The 18117-nt window shown below is 45.9% G+C and overlaps 1 protein-coding gene and 1 pseudogene across 1 annotated transcript; both read right to left on the bottom strand.

Moving 5' to 3' along the window:
* Nucleotides 1–1152: 1152 nt before the first annotated feature.
* LOC136455478 (putative lipid-transfer protein DIR1) lies at nt 1153–1458 on the bottom strand. Its single transcript, XM_066455487.1, has one exon. The coding sequence runs from the start codon at nt 1456–1458 to the stop codon at nt 1153–1155; it is 306 nt and encodes a 101-aa protein (XP_066311584.1).
* Nucleotides 1459–2839: 1381 nt separating this feature from the next.
* On the bottom strand, nt 2840–4281 carry LOC136453854 (receptor-like serine/threonine-protein kinase SD1-8; annotated as a pseudogene).
* Between the last annotated feature and the right edge of the window lie 13836 nt (nt 4282–18117).

Below are 18117 nucleotides of genomic sequence, written 5' to 3'. Positions count from 1 at the left end.
CTCCTTGTGCCTAGGCCTGGCCCGTGTGCCACTGAGCCGCGCTCGCCACCCCGTGCATCTAGCCTCGCGGCCCCGTGCCGCCCCGCGCCACGGCCACCGCGTCCCCGCACCGCACTTCGCGTCTAAGAGAGGAAGTGCTGGAGAGAGGGAGGGAGGCGCCGGGAGAGAGAGGGAGGGAGGGACCGCCGGGAGAGAGAGAGGGAGCGTCGTGTGCGTTACGAGAGGGAGGAAGTGGAAAGAGAAGTGGATGAGCGGGTGCGGCTGGGAGAGATGCTTGGGGAGAGTGAGCAACGAACCCTATGTCTTGATTATATATGTGCCCGGTAGAATAATAGAAATGGATTTTGCCGAGGCTGGGAGCTGGGCCACTATTTACCGAGGCAGGCCTTATAATGTGACCACCTCGGTTAATGTATTAATCAAGACGGTTGCGTTAGGATGACTGCCTCGGTTAATAAAAAGTGACCGCCTCAGTTAATCCCAGGCATTAACCGGGGCGGTTTAAAAGTCCGCCCGCCTCCAAAGCCTAAATGGAAACGCTGTGCAAAAGATTTTCTGTAGTAGTGTATATTTTATGATGAATATAATAATAGCTATTTAGTATTATAAATATTGACACTTTTTTATAAAGTTGGTTTGATTTAAGATGATTTGACTTGACAACATTCTAGAATAGCATTCCTTTTTTTTTTGGATGGAGGAAGTACTACACAAGATTGGAACTGTGTTGCATTTCATGGCACAGACATGCGATTAAGTAGATTGTATTGTATGGTTCAGTTTCACAACGTGTCAACGTAGACCCACAGATCGAGTTTATGTCATTTCTTCCATGCATAGAGACTGAAATTATGAACAGCATTCGTACAGACAGTCAGACACAATGGACCGTCCGCCGGCCGGCAGGGCCAGCATCAGATCAGACCAACGACAACTCAAAACGAAGAATCAACTCGCACACAATTTAATGAAGGAATGAAAAAAATAACGGACGTCCAAATTATTAACACAATCATCAGTTTGGCTACGGATTGAGAGTCGAGCCAAATTTTGTCGATCTTGACCGGAGTCGAAGCTGCTGGTTTGCATTCATGCATGCTAGGTGAGCTCGCTCGCTCGGTGTGCATGCCTCCGTAGCTAGCAGCAGCGAGACTAGCACGAGCTGGGCGCGCCCCGGATGTTGCACCTGGAAGGGATGGCCATGGCGCAGCCGGCGTAGGGCGTGCTCCTGAGCGTACCCCAGTAGTTGCGGCAGACGCAACCGAAGTCGGCGTATCTCAGGGCGTTGCAGCAGCCCTGGCTTGGCGTTGCCCCGCCACCCCACCACCAGCTCGAGCAGGCGGACTTGCAATGGTGCATCACCGCGCCAGCGTCGACGTTGCACGTCCCAGCCTCGGCCGCCGCGACCAGAAGCGCGATCGCCAGTGCGATGCTGATCACCTCCTTCCTTGCGGCCATCGTCGGATCGATCGATATGATGTCTTTGGACTATCGGCTAGGTTGTAGCTAGGCAGCGCTCACAGTGTGGTGTGTCTACGTAGCCTGCAGCACTTGTGATCCGTGTCGGCGTGTCACGATCGACGAAGGAGGGCGTATATATAGCGCGGGGAAACGAGATGACAGCGTGGCCAGCGCCGTGCATGCATGTGCAAATGTGCTCGCGCGCGCGCGAGCAAATTGCCAACTCGCCGTCGGGGTCTCATCGGTTCGAGGTCAACGGCCAGACCGCCGCAGCAAGTAGCCGCCGCTGCTCGACCTGTGGGCTGTGGAGACGATACTACTACACGGCGAAGAATGTGCGCAAAAGTACGCGTACGTCGACGTGGTCAGCAGCGGCAGCTGACGGGCTGGCGGGCGCCGTTGTAGCAGCCTTAAATTATAGAGTTAAATGCACCTGAGATCCATTAACTTACGAGCAAGTTTCAGTTGGGTCCATCAACTTTCAAAGTGGCTTTTTGGGTCCATAAACTTTTAAAATGGTTGACTGCAGTCCATACCTATTTATTTAACCTTAAATTCAAAGCACATTTATAGAAAACCCCTTCCCGCACCACGTCACGTACGCGGACGGCTCCGTGGCGCCCGCCGTCGCTGCTGCGGGCACGCTGGTGAGCCGCTGCTGTCCTCCAACCGGCAGCTCGCTTCCCAGCGCCCTCCTCCAGCCGCCGCTCTTCCTCCCCGCGGCGCCGTCGGGCACGTAGGCGCCGACGGTGGCGGCCAGGCCGGCGCGGTCGGCGTCCAGCGCCTGCGCCAGCTCGTCCACCGGTCATCATCCCGTGCTCCAGGTTCCATGGCAGGTCAGGAAGAAAGGGTTCGGCTCCTTGCGAGCTCCTCAGGTGATCTGGCAACGGCGGCGACCACTGCGACATCACGATGAAGGTGATCTGGCAACCCGCGCACGACGCTGTCGGCGTGGTCGATGCCATCCAGCACGACGACTCGGAACGGGTTCGCCCGTATCGCCTCCGCCATGCGGTCCAGCGCCGTCTGGCCACGGCACGACACGACGGACTCGACGCCGTCATCGCCGGCTTGCGGGTAGCCGAGGCGCACGGTGGCCGCCCCCGTGCCGAAGACGGACTTGGACAGCGCCTCGGCCATGCTCCTCTTCCCGGCCACGTCAGGCCCGGCAAAGACGACCCACGCGTCGACGTCGGCCTTGCCGCGCCGCCTGGCTTCGCCGGACTTGGCCTTCGTGATCGTACTGGCCACTGCAGCAGCAGCCTCGGGTTGCCACCTCACCGCCTCCGTGAGCCGTCTCACGAGCAGCTTGTCGTCCGTCTCACACGCCGGCCTCGTCGCCGCCAGGCCAAGCGCAAGATCCGTGTCCACGGCACCCCTATGCTGCACTGATGGCCGTACCACCGGCGGCGGCGCCTGCATGTTTGCAAGAATGGTAGCCCCGTGGAGCAGCGAAACTCACGTTGTACAGGTAGTTGTACCATAGCTTGCATCCAGAGTCGTCGTCATACGCGTATGCGACGCAGTAGCATTTGCTCAGACAGGCTTGTCTGCATCCTTCGTCACCCTCTGCCGTGTCGTTCTGCGAGTTGCAAGGGTGCCCTCGCAGGTTGTCTAGCAGCACAAACGAGTCTTCGTGTTCCACCGTTAGGCCATCATCTGCCGTGCACCTCAGTGGACGAGACCTCGAGCATCCGTCCACAAAGTATCCACGCTGCCACTCTGATGGTTTCGAAGGCTCGAATCCGTGGACGCAGCCACACGTGCCGTTGCTCGTGCAGGCGCCAAAACGGCCGCAGAAGAAGGCGCTGGATTTGCAGTCGGAAGGGAAGGTCCAGCGGGCCACCCAGCAGCCAGCAAAACTCGACCAGCTCCGTAGGCTCACTTGCCCCAGATGGAGCCGCAAGTGCTCCGCCATGCCTGCACCCGGACGATTTTTGAGCAGCAACAGTGAACTGCCGTTATCTTGAGAAGACACCATCCACTCCGGGAAGGTTCCCCGGAGGACGTCCCAACCGTCCGTGGCGAGCACGAACCCGTTCCTCCTGCGCTGGTCGACGCTGAGGCTGCTGGTCGACGCTGACGCTGAGGCGCTGAACCAGTTCGTGTTGGTGTACGTCAGCGAGACGTCGTTCCCGGTGTCCCCATCGAGCCCGAGCCTCGCGCCGGGGAGCAGCGCGTCGCCGGGGTAGTCGAAGCTCTGCCACAGGACCCGCGACGAGTTGGCCTGGTCCCTCACCACGAGGTTGCCGCTGTCGAGGAGGACCGCGACGGCGGATGCGGGTGCGGGCGCGGGGCCGTCGCCGTCGCTGTCGTCGCCCTCCACGCTTGACCACCAGAGGTAGGGGCCCCGGCCTCCGTGATGTACAGGCGGTCGCCGAAGAGCTGCAGCGCCGTGCTGGAAAGGTCGGAGATGTAGACCCGGTGCCCGAACCAGAACTTCGGGGTCCGCGTTCCTCAGCATGTTCCTGATCCGGACGCCCAGGAAGTGGTATAAATCCGTCCCCGACGAGAAGAACCCCAGCTCGAACACGCCGTTCCGGGACACCAGCGTCTCGTTCCCAGAGATGCCCTCGCCGGGGAGGATGGTGTCTCTGGCCGCGAAGGCAGCCACGGTGAGAAAAAAGAAGGCGGGCAGCGGTGCCATGGGTGGCCGGGACAGCGAGCAAACGCGTTTCACTGCCTCCATTGGCGAACTAGCAGTAGTAGCAATAGCAAGGAAAGCTGCCAGTTGGAGGACAGCGGCGGCTCGCCAGCGCGCCCGCAGCAGCGACGGCGGGCGCCACGGAGCCGTCCGCGTAAGTGACGAGGTGAGGGAAGGGTTTTTCTACAAATGTGCTTTGAATTTAAGGTTAAATAAATAGGTATGGACTGCAGTGAACCATTTTAAAAGTTTATGATCCAAAAAGCCACTTTGGAAGTTGATGGACTCAACTGAAACTTCCTCACAAGTTAATGGATCTCTGGTGCATTTAACTCTAAATTATACGTATATGTACTTTGTAGACGTACGTAGAACGAGTTTAATACGGTTGACTAAGGATGTGATCGGTTGGGAATTGGGAATATTGGATGCTTCCCCTCTATAGGCTCTACTCTCCTAATAAGTTTCGGGTTGACTATGATGAGCTGCAGCCTCCGGCAGAGCAAGACACTGTGACTTTGCTCTGCGAAGTCCTTGCCCCCCTGTATCCCCCGCACAATCCAACAAATCCAACCGTGCTGAGTGATTCTAGCCCCATAAAACATAGCCAAGACCTAGCAATTTTCAGCCCATACGTCACTATCTCCTATTTTTACACTACATTCTTATTATTCCACATCTTACACGATCCTTGCATTAGATTGTCCCGCTCTCTCTACTCCATCTGCCCACAAACATAAGTATTTCTAAGATTTTTAGGATAAATTAACCGAGATGACCAATGCAGTAATCGCGTTCAGAAAAATGGCAATAATGATATAAGCAATGATTAATTATGGGGGGAGGTGTGGATTATTAGGCTACAAATGCTTACGTTCGTGAGGTGAACGTAGGAGTAGGCCACAGGCCACCTATAGTTTTTTTTTCAAACTTGGAAAACAACAAACCAAGCATTGCATGTCTGCAGAACTACAGAGACAATGCATGCAAAGCCAACTGAGCCGTGGTCCCAAATGTCCGCTCGTATGTTCTGCCCGGCTGCCGCCCCTTCGGCGGTTTTGAGCCCTTCCCCTTGCAGCTTGCACCAGAACCGCTCCGGAGTTTCACGCAAAACCACCTCCCTGCACTTCAATTCTCTGTAGTCCGTATGACACCCAAGATTTTTTTTGTACAGGTAAATACTAGTACTGCTAGTTGCTCACCCTCTTCGCTTATGCTGAAATTTAGCTTATGCTGACATTTATGCAGAAATATTGTGAGAGAAAAATACTATTCTATGGCTGAAAAGTAGCTCAAGCAAACAGGGCTATGGTTTCCGACCAGATTTTGTACTTCGCGCAGGGCAAAACCGGCGTAAATTTCCGACCGGAGGGAGGGAGTACTACAGAATTTATACAGTAAAATCACCACAACTGGAAGAGCGAGAGAGGATAGAATACACTGTGAAAAAGCTTCGAAGTCAACTGAATTCGCTTCAGAATTCTCTTTTATGGCTGTGTTTAGTGGGAGGAAAAGTTGAAATCTGGGTACTGTAGCACTTTCGTTTTTATTTGGTAAATAGTGTTCATGAACCAGTTAGGCTCAAAACGTTCGTCTCGCGATTTCCAACAAAACTGTGCAATTAGTTTTTTTTCGTCTACATTTACTGCTCCATGCATGTATCGTAAGATTCGATGTGACGGGTACTGTAGCACTTTTTTTGAAACTATTTTTTGGAAGTGAACACAGGCTATGGTTGGCTTGGCGGTGAACCTGTGCTGCATTCCATGACCCAGACGACTTGCGATTAATTACAGCGTCGACTTCCACAGTTCCACTGTCTCGTCTGATGAGCAGAGGAAGAAGCAGGGAACGCCCAGAAGGATGAAGCTTTGCCGCACGCAGGCATGGATATAAAAAGCAGATCTTGACGGCGGACATCTGCACTGTCTTGCCGCCGTCTTTTGTTTGTTTTTTTTTCCTTCGTCGTCGTCAATCAAAGCAGTAGATTCCGAAAGGTTCTTAGCTGGCCCAACAAAAAGGCCCATCCGTATATGCGTGCATATACGCTTGTACCAGAAGGCCTGGTCCATCCTGTTTTTTTCTTCTTTCTTCGGCTGCACTCAACATAGCTTTAGGACACTGTGCCTTTGCATTAGCAACAGGGGCAGGGGCTTATTCACTTTGAGTGAACATTATCACTGTCGCTGGTAGCCTGGTACTTGTAATAATTTCACAGCAACTACTGGCCAGTCATCAGTGCGAAGAAATTTGTACTAGAGCAAAGTAATCCTTTCCGGTAAACATGTGTGTTCTTGCAAAGGATTTGAAATCATGGCAAATTATTGTCTTTGAGAAGCGGAGAACCCCGTCGTTTAGCAAGCTTGGCGTCGTGATAACTCATAATAACGTCTACGTGTTCAATCCATGTGGTGAGTAGCAGCAGTGACACACGGAATGACTTGTAGTAAAAGGGAGGTGACATGCACACATAACAGAGAACATCACATAGGAAAATGTATACACCTACATAACACAGCGAAATCAACTTTAAAATGTATACACCTATGTAGCACAGTCTCAACAAATGTATACACCTACATAACACAGGGAAATCAACTTTAAGAGAAATAAATAATAAGAAATAAGGTATTTAAACATGCAAACAGAGAACATCACATAGGAGAGGTAAAGGGTAAATTAAAATACAATCATGTCTCTTTTTTTTTGTTCTAAGTAGTGGCCTGCACTCAACCTTTAGGGCTGCTTGTTAATGGTTGATAAACTTATCTAGTAGCAGAGGGTAGAGCTTAAAGAGATAAATGAACACAGTTCTATGTACGTTTTGGCAAGAAAATAATGGTCCATGTCAAAACACATGACCACATTTAAAAAAAATAAAGTCAGATTTATGGAACTGTACAAATATAGTGACGGTTTCTACAAGAACATACCAAACAATAAAACTTCAAAAACGGAACACTCTAGCATAAACAGGGAAGCCACATTAAGTGTTTGAGTTCTACTAGAAAAAGGAGAAAAATACTTGTAGTTCCTTGCTCCAACACAATTCACTACCAAATGCAATGGTGGTCCATTTTAAGCACACATATGTTACCTGCATTTTATGGACGCAGTTTGACATCAGGTAAGACATTTTACAGGAATTTGATAGTGTTTGATTCTTTTCAATCATAGCAAAGAACATCAAAAGGAAGATCCAGATCAGGAACAAAAAAACAGAACAATTGGTGGTCCCAATATCAGGAAAATGAAGATAAGAAATTCATGACCCCAGTTACTTCAGTACTTATCAAACATTGCAAGTTGCCAATTTTCAAACATATATATTCCTACCTAGCTAGTAACAAATAAAAGGAAAAATAAAAAATGTGAACGCACCTTGTTAAAACCATGTTGAGCCTCTATAACAAAAGTTGAATAAAGAGATAACAAGTCCATAATCTGCATTTCATATGCATTACCGTTTCACATCAGTAGTGCATTCGTGCTCTAAATGAGAAGTTGTTTCTCCTCTCCATAACAGAACAATTGGAGATATACTTATTTCTTATTTGAAAGCAAGGACAGACTCTACAGGCATGGTACTTGGAGAATGGATCTGGGCACATACCATTGGATTCCTGGTGGATGGGTGCAGCAGCTCATCTCTCTTGGGACTCCTGGCGGAGGAGGGGCAGCATCAAACATTTGGATTTGGGGATGGGGCTAGTGTGTGGAGGAAGGTACCTGTTATGGACGGAACTTGGGGCGTCGATGTGGAGGCGGCGCGGGCGTGAGGAGCGGGATTCACGATGAAGTCCTCGGCACTGGCGTTCAGGCATCTACTCCAAACAAGCAGCAACGGGAGCGGCCGGCCAGGGTAGCAGCGTCGCCCTTCGCCACACCTCCATCGCCGCCAGACACGGACACGCGGAAGCAGCTGAAAAGGCACCCCATCATCCCCCGCTCCTCCTCGTCCGCGCGGCTGCCACGTGCTCTGGATTCCACCCCGCACCGGAGTGGGAGACGGAAGCACGGCCAGACAGGGAGCCCGAGCCTGATGGCGCCGGCGCCGGCCAGAACCCTAGCCGTCGGGCAGACCGAGAGCAGGAGAGGGAGGCGTGACCGTGCTCTCTGCCCCGAGCCTAGCGTTGATGTTTGTTTGTTTGTTTTTTTTTAGAAAAGAGGCGAACCGAAATCAATGCGAGCCTGACCTGTAGGCACATACGCATGGGAGGTCCACGGGAGGGCGATGGAGGGCAGACACACTAAACATGAGCCGTCGGATTTGGATGAGTAATGAGAGAGAATGTCTATGAGATAATCTGGTGCATCCGTTTTGATGGTGATATATTTTCTGGGTGTATTCATGTGTGTGGATGTAGCATAGGTCATGACTGTGGAGCAGGCATTTGTTGTGTGGCTGTAGATTTATTCTAACTAGTGTATTATACGGTGGGGTAGATCCATGCTACTCTACCGCACTAGTGTCAACAATGTCACGATCATAGTCGTTTCCACTTCTAACTAGCTCCTCGCCAAGAAATAAGAAGAATGGTATCCATTGTGTTGCTTGTGAGCTTCTTAAATCATGTAAGATATAAAAACTCAATATTATTTTCATTATTTGATCATAGTATCAACCAAATTACCCTAGTAAATTCAGTCCACGACAATTAAAATCAAAACACTCTATTTGGATCCCCCTCTGCGATGTTAATTGTGATACAAAACTTTCTAGTCACAATCATGGAGAACACAGCAACTTGGAAAGTTTTGAGCTACGACGATCCGGAGTTGAAAATAGCAACCTGCGGCACGGAGGAAAGGGCTTAAAAGACGAGACGCGACGCCGTGGCCGAGCCCCCAGTTTAACGCTTATGGAAATGGTCCGTAAACTAACCACGTAGGCATAAAGTAGAACCGCGAAGGTGGAAGCCTCCTTCGGGCTTGGAGGAGCCTTGAGTTGGAACGTTCGGACCCAAAGCGTCCGCCGATGATTTCCTGCGTGTAACACCCCAAATTTTGAATTTTTGGAATTAGAGCTAAAATGATTTAATTTGGAATTATGTGCTCATGAAAACATAGGGAAAATAAAAATTTTCATTAAATTAAAATTCATCATAAGGATTAACAACGTGTTTGTGCATACATGCCGGTACATTGGAATTATTGGAATGTGTGGCTTTGTCTAAAATTCAAAATGATTCAAATGGATTTGAGAAACATTTAGAAAAAAACCTTAACTTCCTCTCTCTCCCCTCTCCCTGCTGGAAGCCGCCTGCGCAGCCCAGCAGCATAGCTCCGCTCCACCGTGCAGCCAGCAAAGTGAAGCCCAGCTCTGCTCCCGCACGGCCCGCTCAGCTCCGCAAGACCCCGGCCCGCTGGCGTCGGCCAGCTGATGCCTCACGGCAACCATCTCTTCCTCCCGCGTTCACCGACAGCTCGGGCCCGCAGTTCAGGCCTTTCTCCTACCTCACGTAACCAGGCCAAACTCTGTCGCCGAGAGTCCGAGGTCGCCTAGCGTCACCTTGCCTTGCGCCTCAAGCAGCCGGTCTCATAAATACCGATCCCCGCACCGCTACGTCATCATGTGCCCTCTCTGCTGCCGTCGAGATCTCGCCACGAAGACGAACTCGCCGCCGCCGCTGCAGTTGTCGTTTGCTGCCTCACCATCGAGGAGAATCTGTTGCTGCCCCTCACGTCAAGGAAGACCTGGAGCCGCCATAGCCGACGTACGTTGTCACCGTGCCGCTTCTGCCGTCAAAACAATCTTGGTGAGCCCGCTGTCTCCTCCTCCGTCTACCCATGTTTTTCCCACAGCCATACGAGGTCCCTAGGCCCTTCACCGTGTTTCGCTGGTGAGCTCCACCTCGCCGGCAATGGCCGTCACCTGCATCAGGACCCAAATCTGCTGAACGAGTCATGCGAGCGACGGAGCTAACAGAGCAGCCATGCGATGCGTTGCCTTGATTCAATCTGCTAGTTAGCTTGATGACCTCATCTTCCATGTCATGCTTTATTGTGGCCGTTTTCCTTTACAAAAATAAACCTTAAAATACAATAGAAATACATAATCATCCTAAGCCGTCCGTTTTTAGATCAATGGTCCAGATTAGAACTTACCCCTTCGCTGTTCTTTTTGCTAAAGAGTCCCTCTGTTTTTGACAAATAAACCCACAGTCCAAAACATGTTTTCAGATTTTGTTTTTTTCATTTAAAAGCGTATTTTTGTTTCGGTTAAGTCTAAAATACGTTTTTAGCTATTTATAGATTTGCCACTGATTTTGATTTAGCCATAACTTCTTCGTTTTGACTCCGATTTGATCCGTTCAAATTGCGTTAGGTTCGTAATTTCATAATCTACATGTTCATACTACTGTTAAGTATGTTTTCAACTTTTAAAATTCAAGGTTAGATTTAATCTATTATTTTGTTAAAGGAAATCTTGAATAAATCATATCTTCTGCGTTTTAGATCCGTTATGACCCATTCAAGTTGCGTTAGATTCATAGTGATGTGATCTATGCATTAGTAACAGTGTTTATCATGTTACTATTTCTAAAATTTCGTGGTTTAAATCATATCTTGATTAATAATTATGCAACTAGATTTTATAAATAAAATATGACTTGTTTTATTTTAGTTTTATAGATCAAATCTAAATTTGACTTAATTCAATTTATATTGTCTATAAAATATCTTATATATATTTAAAATGAATGAAGCCTATAGTTTTCTTTTCCACGTATAAAGTAGATCTTTCGGTAGATGTATCTTTTTCACCGTGGTTCCGATTAGCGTGCTTTTCGTGTCTGTGTGTTCGTAGTGAGACGTAGATTCGTTGTACAAACTTTTCATCTTATTTTTATGTTTGGTGTACTGTTCTAATATAGATCTATTGTTTGCTTCGTGTATGATTGTATGGATGCTTGTGTGGTGCTTTATGATTTCATCTAGTCGGTGAGATATACGTGGTGATCAAGAAGAAGAAGAACGCTGAAGATTAAAGCTTACCGAAGGATTGATGTTTTAAGGCAAGTATAGCATGGGATCTTTCTTGTTGTCCTATACACCTTTAATCACTTAATACATATTGCATGTGTCTACCTTGACTACCACTAAGGATATCCTAGTCTTTTGGACTTGTACCTTGATACATTTGGGTTATTGTATTGGGTAGCTTTGCTAGTGCTCAAACTATAACCATGATCTTGTAACTTGACTAATGGTATATGCAATAAATACTAAAAGATGCTTTTTAGCAACATGGAATCAGGGGGCTAGAGCATTGGGCTGTTTTTGTGGTGCTCTAGATTCCTCTCCCTAAGGACTTATATGTAAGTGATCATCCGGGACTTACAGTACAGCTGTGAGGGCTACATAGCTCTGGCTTTAGCTCAGTATGAGGACCTTTTCTAGCTTGTTAGTGGTTACCTTTATTGGCGTAAGAATGGCTTGCCAAATCAGGTATAGTGCGGCCTCTATCCCCATGTGTATGGGCTGCGTGTTAATGTGCCATCGGGAAGGGGGCTCTATATCTGTTTGCCGAGTGAATCTAATGGCCCTAACTTGTTAGACAAACCTTTAAAAGGCTTCATAATGAACCCTGCCGACCTTCCTTGGTAGTGGGTCAAGAGGCTGATCACCTTGGGCGAAAGGGTAAATCATGACTCACAGTGAAAGTGTACAACCTCTGTAGAGTGTAAAACTGGTATATCAGTCGTGCTCACGGTCACAGGCGGCCTTGGAACCCTTACGGAATAGAGATGGTCACTAATGGTTAATGATGATGAAGATGCTCATTAATGATTACTGTTTATGCTATTCATTATTCATGCTTACCTGATCATGTGTTTATGGGCTTATGATAAACTTGTTGCTACTCAATTGCTAAAAGATGACTTATTAAAAGCTAATTGCAGTTAAATCAGTGTCAGCCTTTTGAGCCTCATGAACCCCATGTTATATTTGTTGAGTACGACATGTACTTACGCTTGCTTTACTTTTTAAATCTTTGAAAAAATCCCAGATGGGTACCAGATTGCTAGAGTTTGGAGGAATTAGGCTTGTGATCAACTAGTCAGTCGTTCCTGTGGTATTGGAGTCTTCGCCTGAAGATCAGAGTTGTCTTTCCGCTGTCTATACTCTGAGGTTATAATCTTTATACAAATACGCTATGTATTTATGCATTGTCTATTGATATTACCCTTATTTATAGCTATATGTGAGATTTGACTTCCTGGGCTCACATATGGTGTGTATCTGGTTTTGTTCTTAAAACCGGATGCTACATTGCGCCATCGTCTGAATCTTCCATTCCCTGATTCTCGCACGACGAACACGGGATGCTGCACGTGGACGGAGCGATGCGTGCATGGATGGCACATGCCACGGCTAGCCCACAACCATATTTCTTCATTCGTAGGCTGAATAGCTGGTGTTGTTATTTTAGTTTTTTTTATTTTCTTTTCTTATTTCATTTCTTTTTTTTCTTTTTACATTTATCATTTTTCTTTTCTTTTCTTGTTTTGTTTCTTTTTGTTCCTTTTTATTTCTATGGTGGGGTGCCTTTGGTGTCCTAGCATAGCAGGTCCCAAATCCTGATAAATGAGGAGAGTTATGTTAGGCGCGGCTATCCAATGTAAAAACTTAACCACTTTAATGGAGATGAAATCCAAAAGAATCCCGTTAGGGCGTAACCCTCTTAGCGACGCACTATGTCGAAAACCGGGTATGGTGTTAAATGAGCAAGGGCCAGGTCATCACCCCCGCGATGAGCCATGTCGCGATCTGGACACGGTGTCAAGTGAGCAAAGATCGGGTCGTCGCATCCTTAGTGGCGCGCCACATCGGCGCCTGGGTGTGGTGCAAAATGAGCAAGGGTCTTCACACCTACTTCGGCGGGTGCGAAGGGTAAGAAAGCTAGTCGAGCCAACTAAGATCCGTTTAGGTAGCTAGAATATAGGGTCCCTTACAGGTAAGTTAAGAGAGTTAGTGGACACAGCAGTTAGGAGGCGTGTAAATACTTATGCGTCCAAGAGACTAAATGGAAGGGGTAGAAGACGAAGGAGGTGGACAATACTGGCTTCAAGCTATGGTACACAGGGATAAAATAAAAATAGAGTAGAAGTTTTGATTAATAAGAGCCTCAAGGATGGTGTGGTAGAGGTGAGAAGACAAGGGGATAGGATCATCTTAGTTAAACTTGTCATTAGTGATATGGTCTTAAACGTAATTAGTATGTATGCCCTCCAAGTAGGCCATGATGAGAGTGTTAAGCGGCTTTTCTGGGAAGACTTAGATCGCTTGGTTAGAGCTATCCCGAGTAGCGAGAAGCTCTTTATAGGAGGTGATCTTAATGGTCATGTAGGTACATCAAGTGCAGGTTTTGAGGTGGTTCATGGGGGTTTTAGATATGGTAGTAGGAACTAGGAGGGAGAGGAAGTCATAGACTTCGCTATAGCTTTTGATCTGATGATAGCTAACACTTTCTTCCGTAAGAGACAGCCCCATTTAGTGACCTTTAGTAGCGGCCAGTACTCTAGTCAAATCAACTTTGTCCTTACAAGAAGGAGGGATAAATGAACATGCGTGGACCATAAGGTGATACCTAGAGAATGTGTGGTCGCTCAACACAAGCTAGTGGTGGCTAACTTCCACTTTCTGGTGCAAGCTCGTGGGAACAAACAAGCTCGGGTTGCTAGAACAAAGTGGTGGAAATTAGAAGGGGGGGCATCAAAGGTCTTTAAGGAAAAGGTCATTAAAGAGGGCCCTTGAAATGATGAAGGCGATGCAAACAACATGTGGGAGAAGATGGCAACATGTGTTCGGAAGGTTGCTTTAGAGATGCTTGGAGTGACCAAAGAGAGCGGATGCGACTAGAAAGACACTTGGTGGTGGAATAAAGATGTGCAAAAGGCTATTTAGGAAAAGGAGTGCTATAAGCACTTGTATCATAATAGGTGTGCAAACAACATAGAAAAGTACAAGGTGGCAAAGAAGACTGCAAAACGAGCAGTGAGTGAGGCAAAGGGGTGGGCCTATGAGGACCTTTACTGATGTTTGAGTACAAAGGAAGGAGAGAAGGACATTTATAGGATGGCTAGGGCTCGCGATAGAAAGACAAGGGACTTCAACCAAGTCAAGTGCATAAAGGATGAGAGGGAGCAGTTTTTGGTGAAGGAGGATGAGATCAGACATAGATGGCAAGAATATTTTGATAAATTGTTCAATGGTGAGAACGAGAATACCACTGTTTAGCTGGATGACTCATTTGATGACACTAACAGGCGCTTTGTGCGAAAGATTCAAGAATTAAAGGTTAGATAAGCCTTAAAAAGGATGAAAGAGGGCAAAGCGATGGGTCCTGATGGTGGTACACCAATCAAGGTATGGAGATGTCTTGGGGACATAGCTATAGTATGGCTAACCAATATGTTCAGCAATATCTTTTGATCGAACAAGATGCCTACAGAGTGGAGAAGAAGCATATTGATACCAATCTATAAGAACAAGAAAGATATCCAAAGTTGTACTAATTATCAAGGAATCAAGTTGATGAGCCACACTATAAAGTTGTGGGAGAGAGTCATCGAGCAGCATCTATGAGGAATGACATAGATATCAATAAACTAATTTGGTTTCATGCCCAAAAGGTCAACCATAGAAGCAATCTTCTTAATAATACAGGTTATGGAGCAGTTTAGAGAACAGAAGAAGGACCTCCACTTGGTTTTCATTGACTTAGAGAAGGCTTATGACAAGATACCAAGAAATGTTATATGGTGGTCTTTGGACAAACATAAAGTCCCATCACCCTCATCAAGGACATGTACAACAATGTTGTGACTAGTGTTTGAACAAACGATGGTAGCATAGATTACTTCCGGATTAAAATTAGACTTCATCAAGGGTCAGCCTTAAGCCCATATCTCTTTGCCTTGGTAATGGATGAGGTTACCAGGAACATACAAGAGGATATCCCTTGGTATATGTTGTTTGCTGATGATGTAGTATTAGTAGATAAAAGCCAGGCAGGAGTAAATAGGAAACTAGAGTTATGGCGAAAGACCCTTGAGTCTAAAGGTTTAGATTGAGCAGAACTAAAACCGAATACATGAGATACAACTTTGATGGAGTTATATAGGAGGAGGGAGATGTGAGTTTGGAAGGTCAAGTAGTGCCTAAGAAGGATACCTTTCGGTATCTAGGATCGATGCTATAGAGGGATTGAGATATTGATGCGAACATTAGCCATAAAATCAAAGCAGGGTGGATCAAGTGGCGACATGCTTCTGACATTCTCTGTGATAAAAGGGTACCACAAAAACTAAAAGACAAGTTCCATAGAACGGCGATTAGACCAGCTATGTTGTATGGAGCAGAATGTTGGCCTATAAAGATTCGACATGTTCAACAACTAAGTGTTGCAGAAATACGTATGTTGCGATGGATTTGCGGTCACACAAGAATGGACCGAGTTTGGAATGATGATATACGTGATCGCCTAAAGGTAACACAAATTGAAGAAAAACTTGTCCAACATCGGTTGAGGTGGTTTGGCCATGTCCAAAGGAGACCTCCAGAGGCACCAGTGCATTGTGGAGTCCTAAGCCAAGCTAATAATATAAGGAGAGATAGAGGAAGACCAAAATTGATATAGGGGGAGGCAATAAAAAGGGATTTGAAAGCTTAGGATATACCTAGAGATCTATGTTTCAATAGAAGTACTTGTAAAGCAGCTATTGAAGTGCCCGAACCGTGACTTAGGGCTTTTGGTGGGTTTCAATTCTAGCCTACCCCAACTTGCTTGGGACTGAAAGGCTATGTTGTTGTTGTTGTTATTTATTTATTTTGTTTTCTGGTGTCTTATTCTTCTCTTTATTTTATTTATATTTTTAACTTTCATTTATTTCTTTTTATTTTACTTTGAATATTATTTTTTATTTTTTGTTTTCCTTCTATTTCTTTTTTATTTTTCTACTATTTCCTTTTTAATTTACTATATGAGCTATTTTAGTTTTTTTATTTTTAAGTTTTTCGTTACATGAGATACATGTCATGTTATTCATGTTTTTATGTTAATTTTTAATTGTTATTTATTCTAATTAATTACTTTAATAACATTTTTTATGTTATACTAGATACATGCGATGTTTTCGTAGGATAGACATGATGTTCTACAATGTATTTTGAGGTATTTATGTAGTATATATGTAATGTTTATATAGTATATATGTAATGTTCTATTATATATTTTGTGATGATCACGTAATATGCATGTGATGTTCACGTAGTATAGACATGATGTTTTATGATGTATTTTGTGGTATTTACGTAGTACACATGTGATGTTCATTTAGTATACATGTGATGTTCTATTATGTATCTTGTGATGTTTACGTAATATACATGTGATGTTCGCACAGTATATATGTTCTATGATTTTTTTTGCGGACACTATGATATATTTTGTGATATTCACATAGTATGTATATGATGTTCTGTGATGTATTTTATGGTGTTCTATGATGTATTTTGTGACGTTCACATAGTATACATGTGATGTTCTGTGTTATATTTTGTGATGTTCATATAGTGCATATATGATGTTTTAGATGTATTTCTCGGTGTTCACATGATAACATGTGATGTTCTATGTTGTATTTTTATGATGTTCACATGATATACATTAGATGTTCTACAATATATTTTTGGATGTGCACATATTATAAGTTTAATGTTTTTATGATTATCTTTGAGTATTCATATAGTACTTATGAGATGGTGTGCGATATATTTTTTCTGGTTTTGAAATGGTTTAATAACAGAAATATTTCATATTTATCACAAACATTAATGTGCTATACTTGTAGGAGAATGACATCTTAAACCATGGGGTCTTTGGGTTCAATCCTTGCACTCTCATTATTTTTGTGAATGTTATTTACTTTCTTTATTATATCTAGAGAAATAAGCGTGCAGAAAAAAGCACAAGCATGGACGAAAAAAGCACGTGGACAGGAAAAAACCGATCGTAGAAAAAAATTGAGTCGAGCGTAGAAAAAAAATCGATCGTAGAAAACAATCGAGTTGAGCGCAAAAAAAAGCACATGGATGGGAAAAATTGATCACAGAAAACAATCGAGCGGAGCGCAAAAAAATTGAGTTGAGCATAGAAAAACAAACCGAGCGCGGACGGACAGAAGAGCGTGGGCAAGAATTTGCGAGCGTGGGAAATAGTAATCCACCTAAGGATCCCGTCCAACCGCCTGACTGTAGCAACCTCCAAGACGCACATGATGTGATACGGGACACTCTGTCGTGCCAAGTGAAGCCACCGTGTATGAGGTGTCAATACCGCGTGCAAGCTCCTGAGTGAGACAGCCTCCTAGTGAGAGACCCGCTGCTGGCCCCCTGCCTTCTCCCTGGCGAGCTCGCCGGCGACAGGGCAGGAGAGTCGGTTCCCCTTGGTCCTCTCCTTCCCCTCCATATCTCTTTGTAAAATTCCCTAGTGGAATAAGCCACTTCATGAGGGTTTTGAGAACATCTATTCTCCTCATCTCCATCGCATTGGAGGTGGGTAGATGGCTTGCAGCCATGGTGGCTAGTGAGGGTCTCCTCCAAATCAATGTGGTGAGTACTTCAATAAAGCCCTACTATTCTCCCATGCTTCCTCCTTCCTCGCTCCCTGGCAGTCTGGGTGGCATGGTGCCGCTCTCATCCAGATCGAGTGAAGGTGGAGGCATGGACAGCGATAGCTTCAGCAACACTGGCGACCTTAATCCACCACGCATAGACATGGTAGAGCAACTGTCCTCATCATTGAAAGGTCCTAATATGGCTAGAGGGTGTGAATAGACTATTTAAAATCTACAAATCAACTAGAGCAATTTGATTAGTATAACAAATGACGAAATGCAAACTTGCTCTAGCTCTACAAGGGTTGCAAGCCACCGATCCAATAATTCTAGTTGTTATAATCAGTAGGCACACAATCTACTAGGTCACTACTCACTAAGAGCTCT

This window comes from Miscanthus floridulus, chromosome 5 (assembly GCF_019320115.1).
Source record: "Miscanthus floridulus cultivar M001 chromosome 5, ASM1932011v1, whole genome shotgun sequence".
Taxonomy (NCBI): Eukaryota; Viridiplantae; Streptophyta; class Magnoliopsida; order Poales; family Poaceae; genus Miscanthus; species Miscanthus floridulus.
Note: the sequence above shows the minus strand (reverse complement) of the source record. Positions and strands in the feature narration are given on the sequence as shown.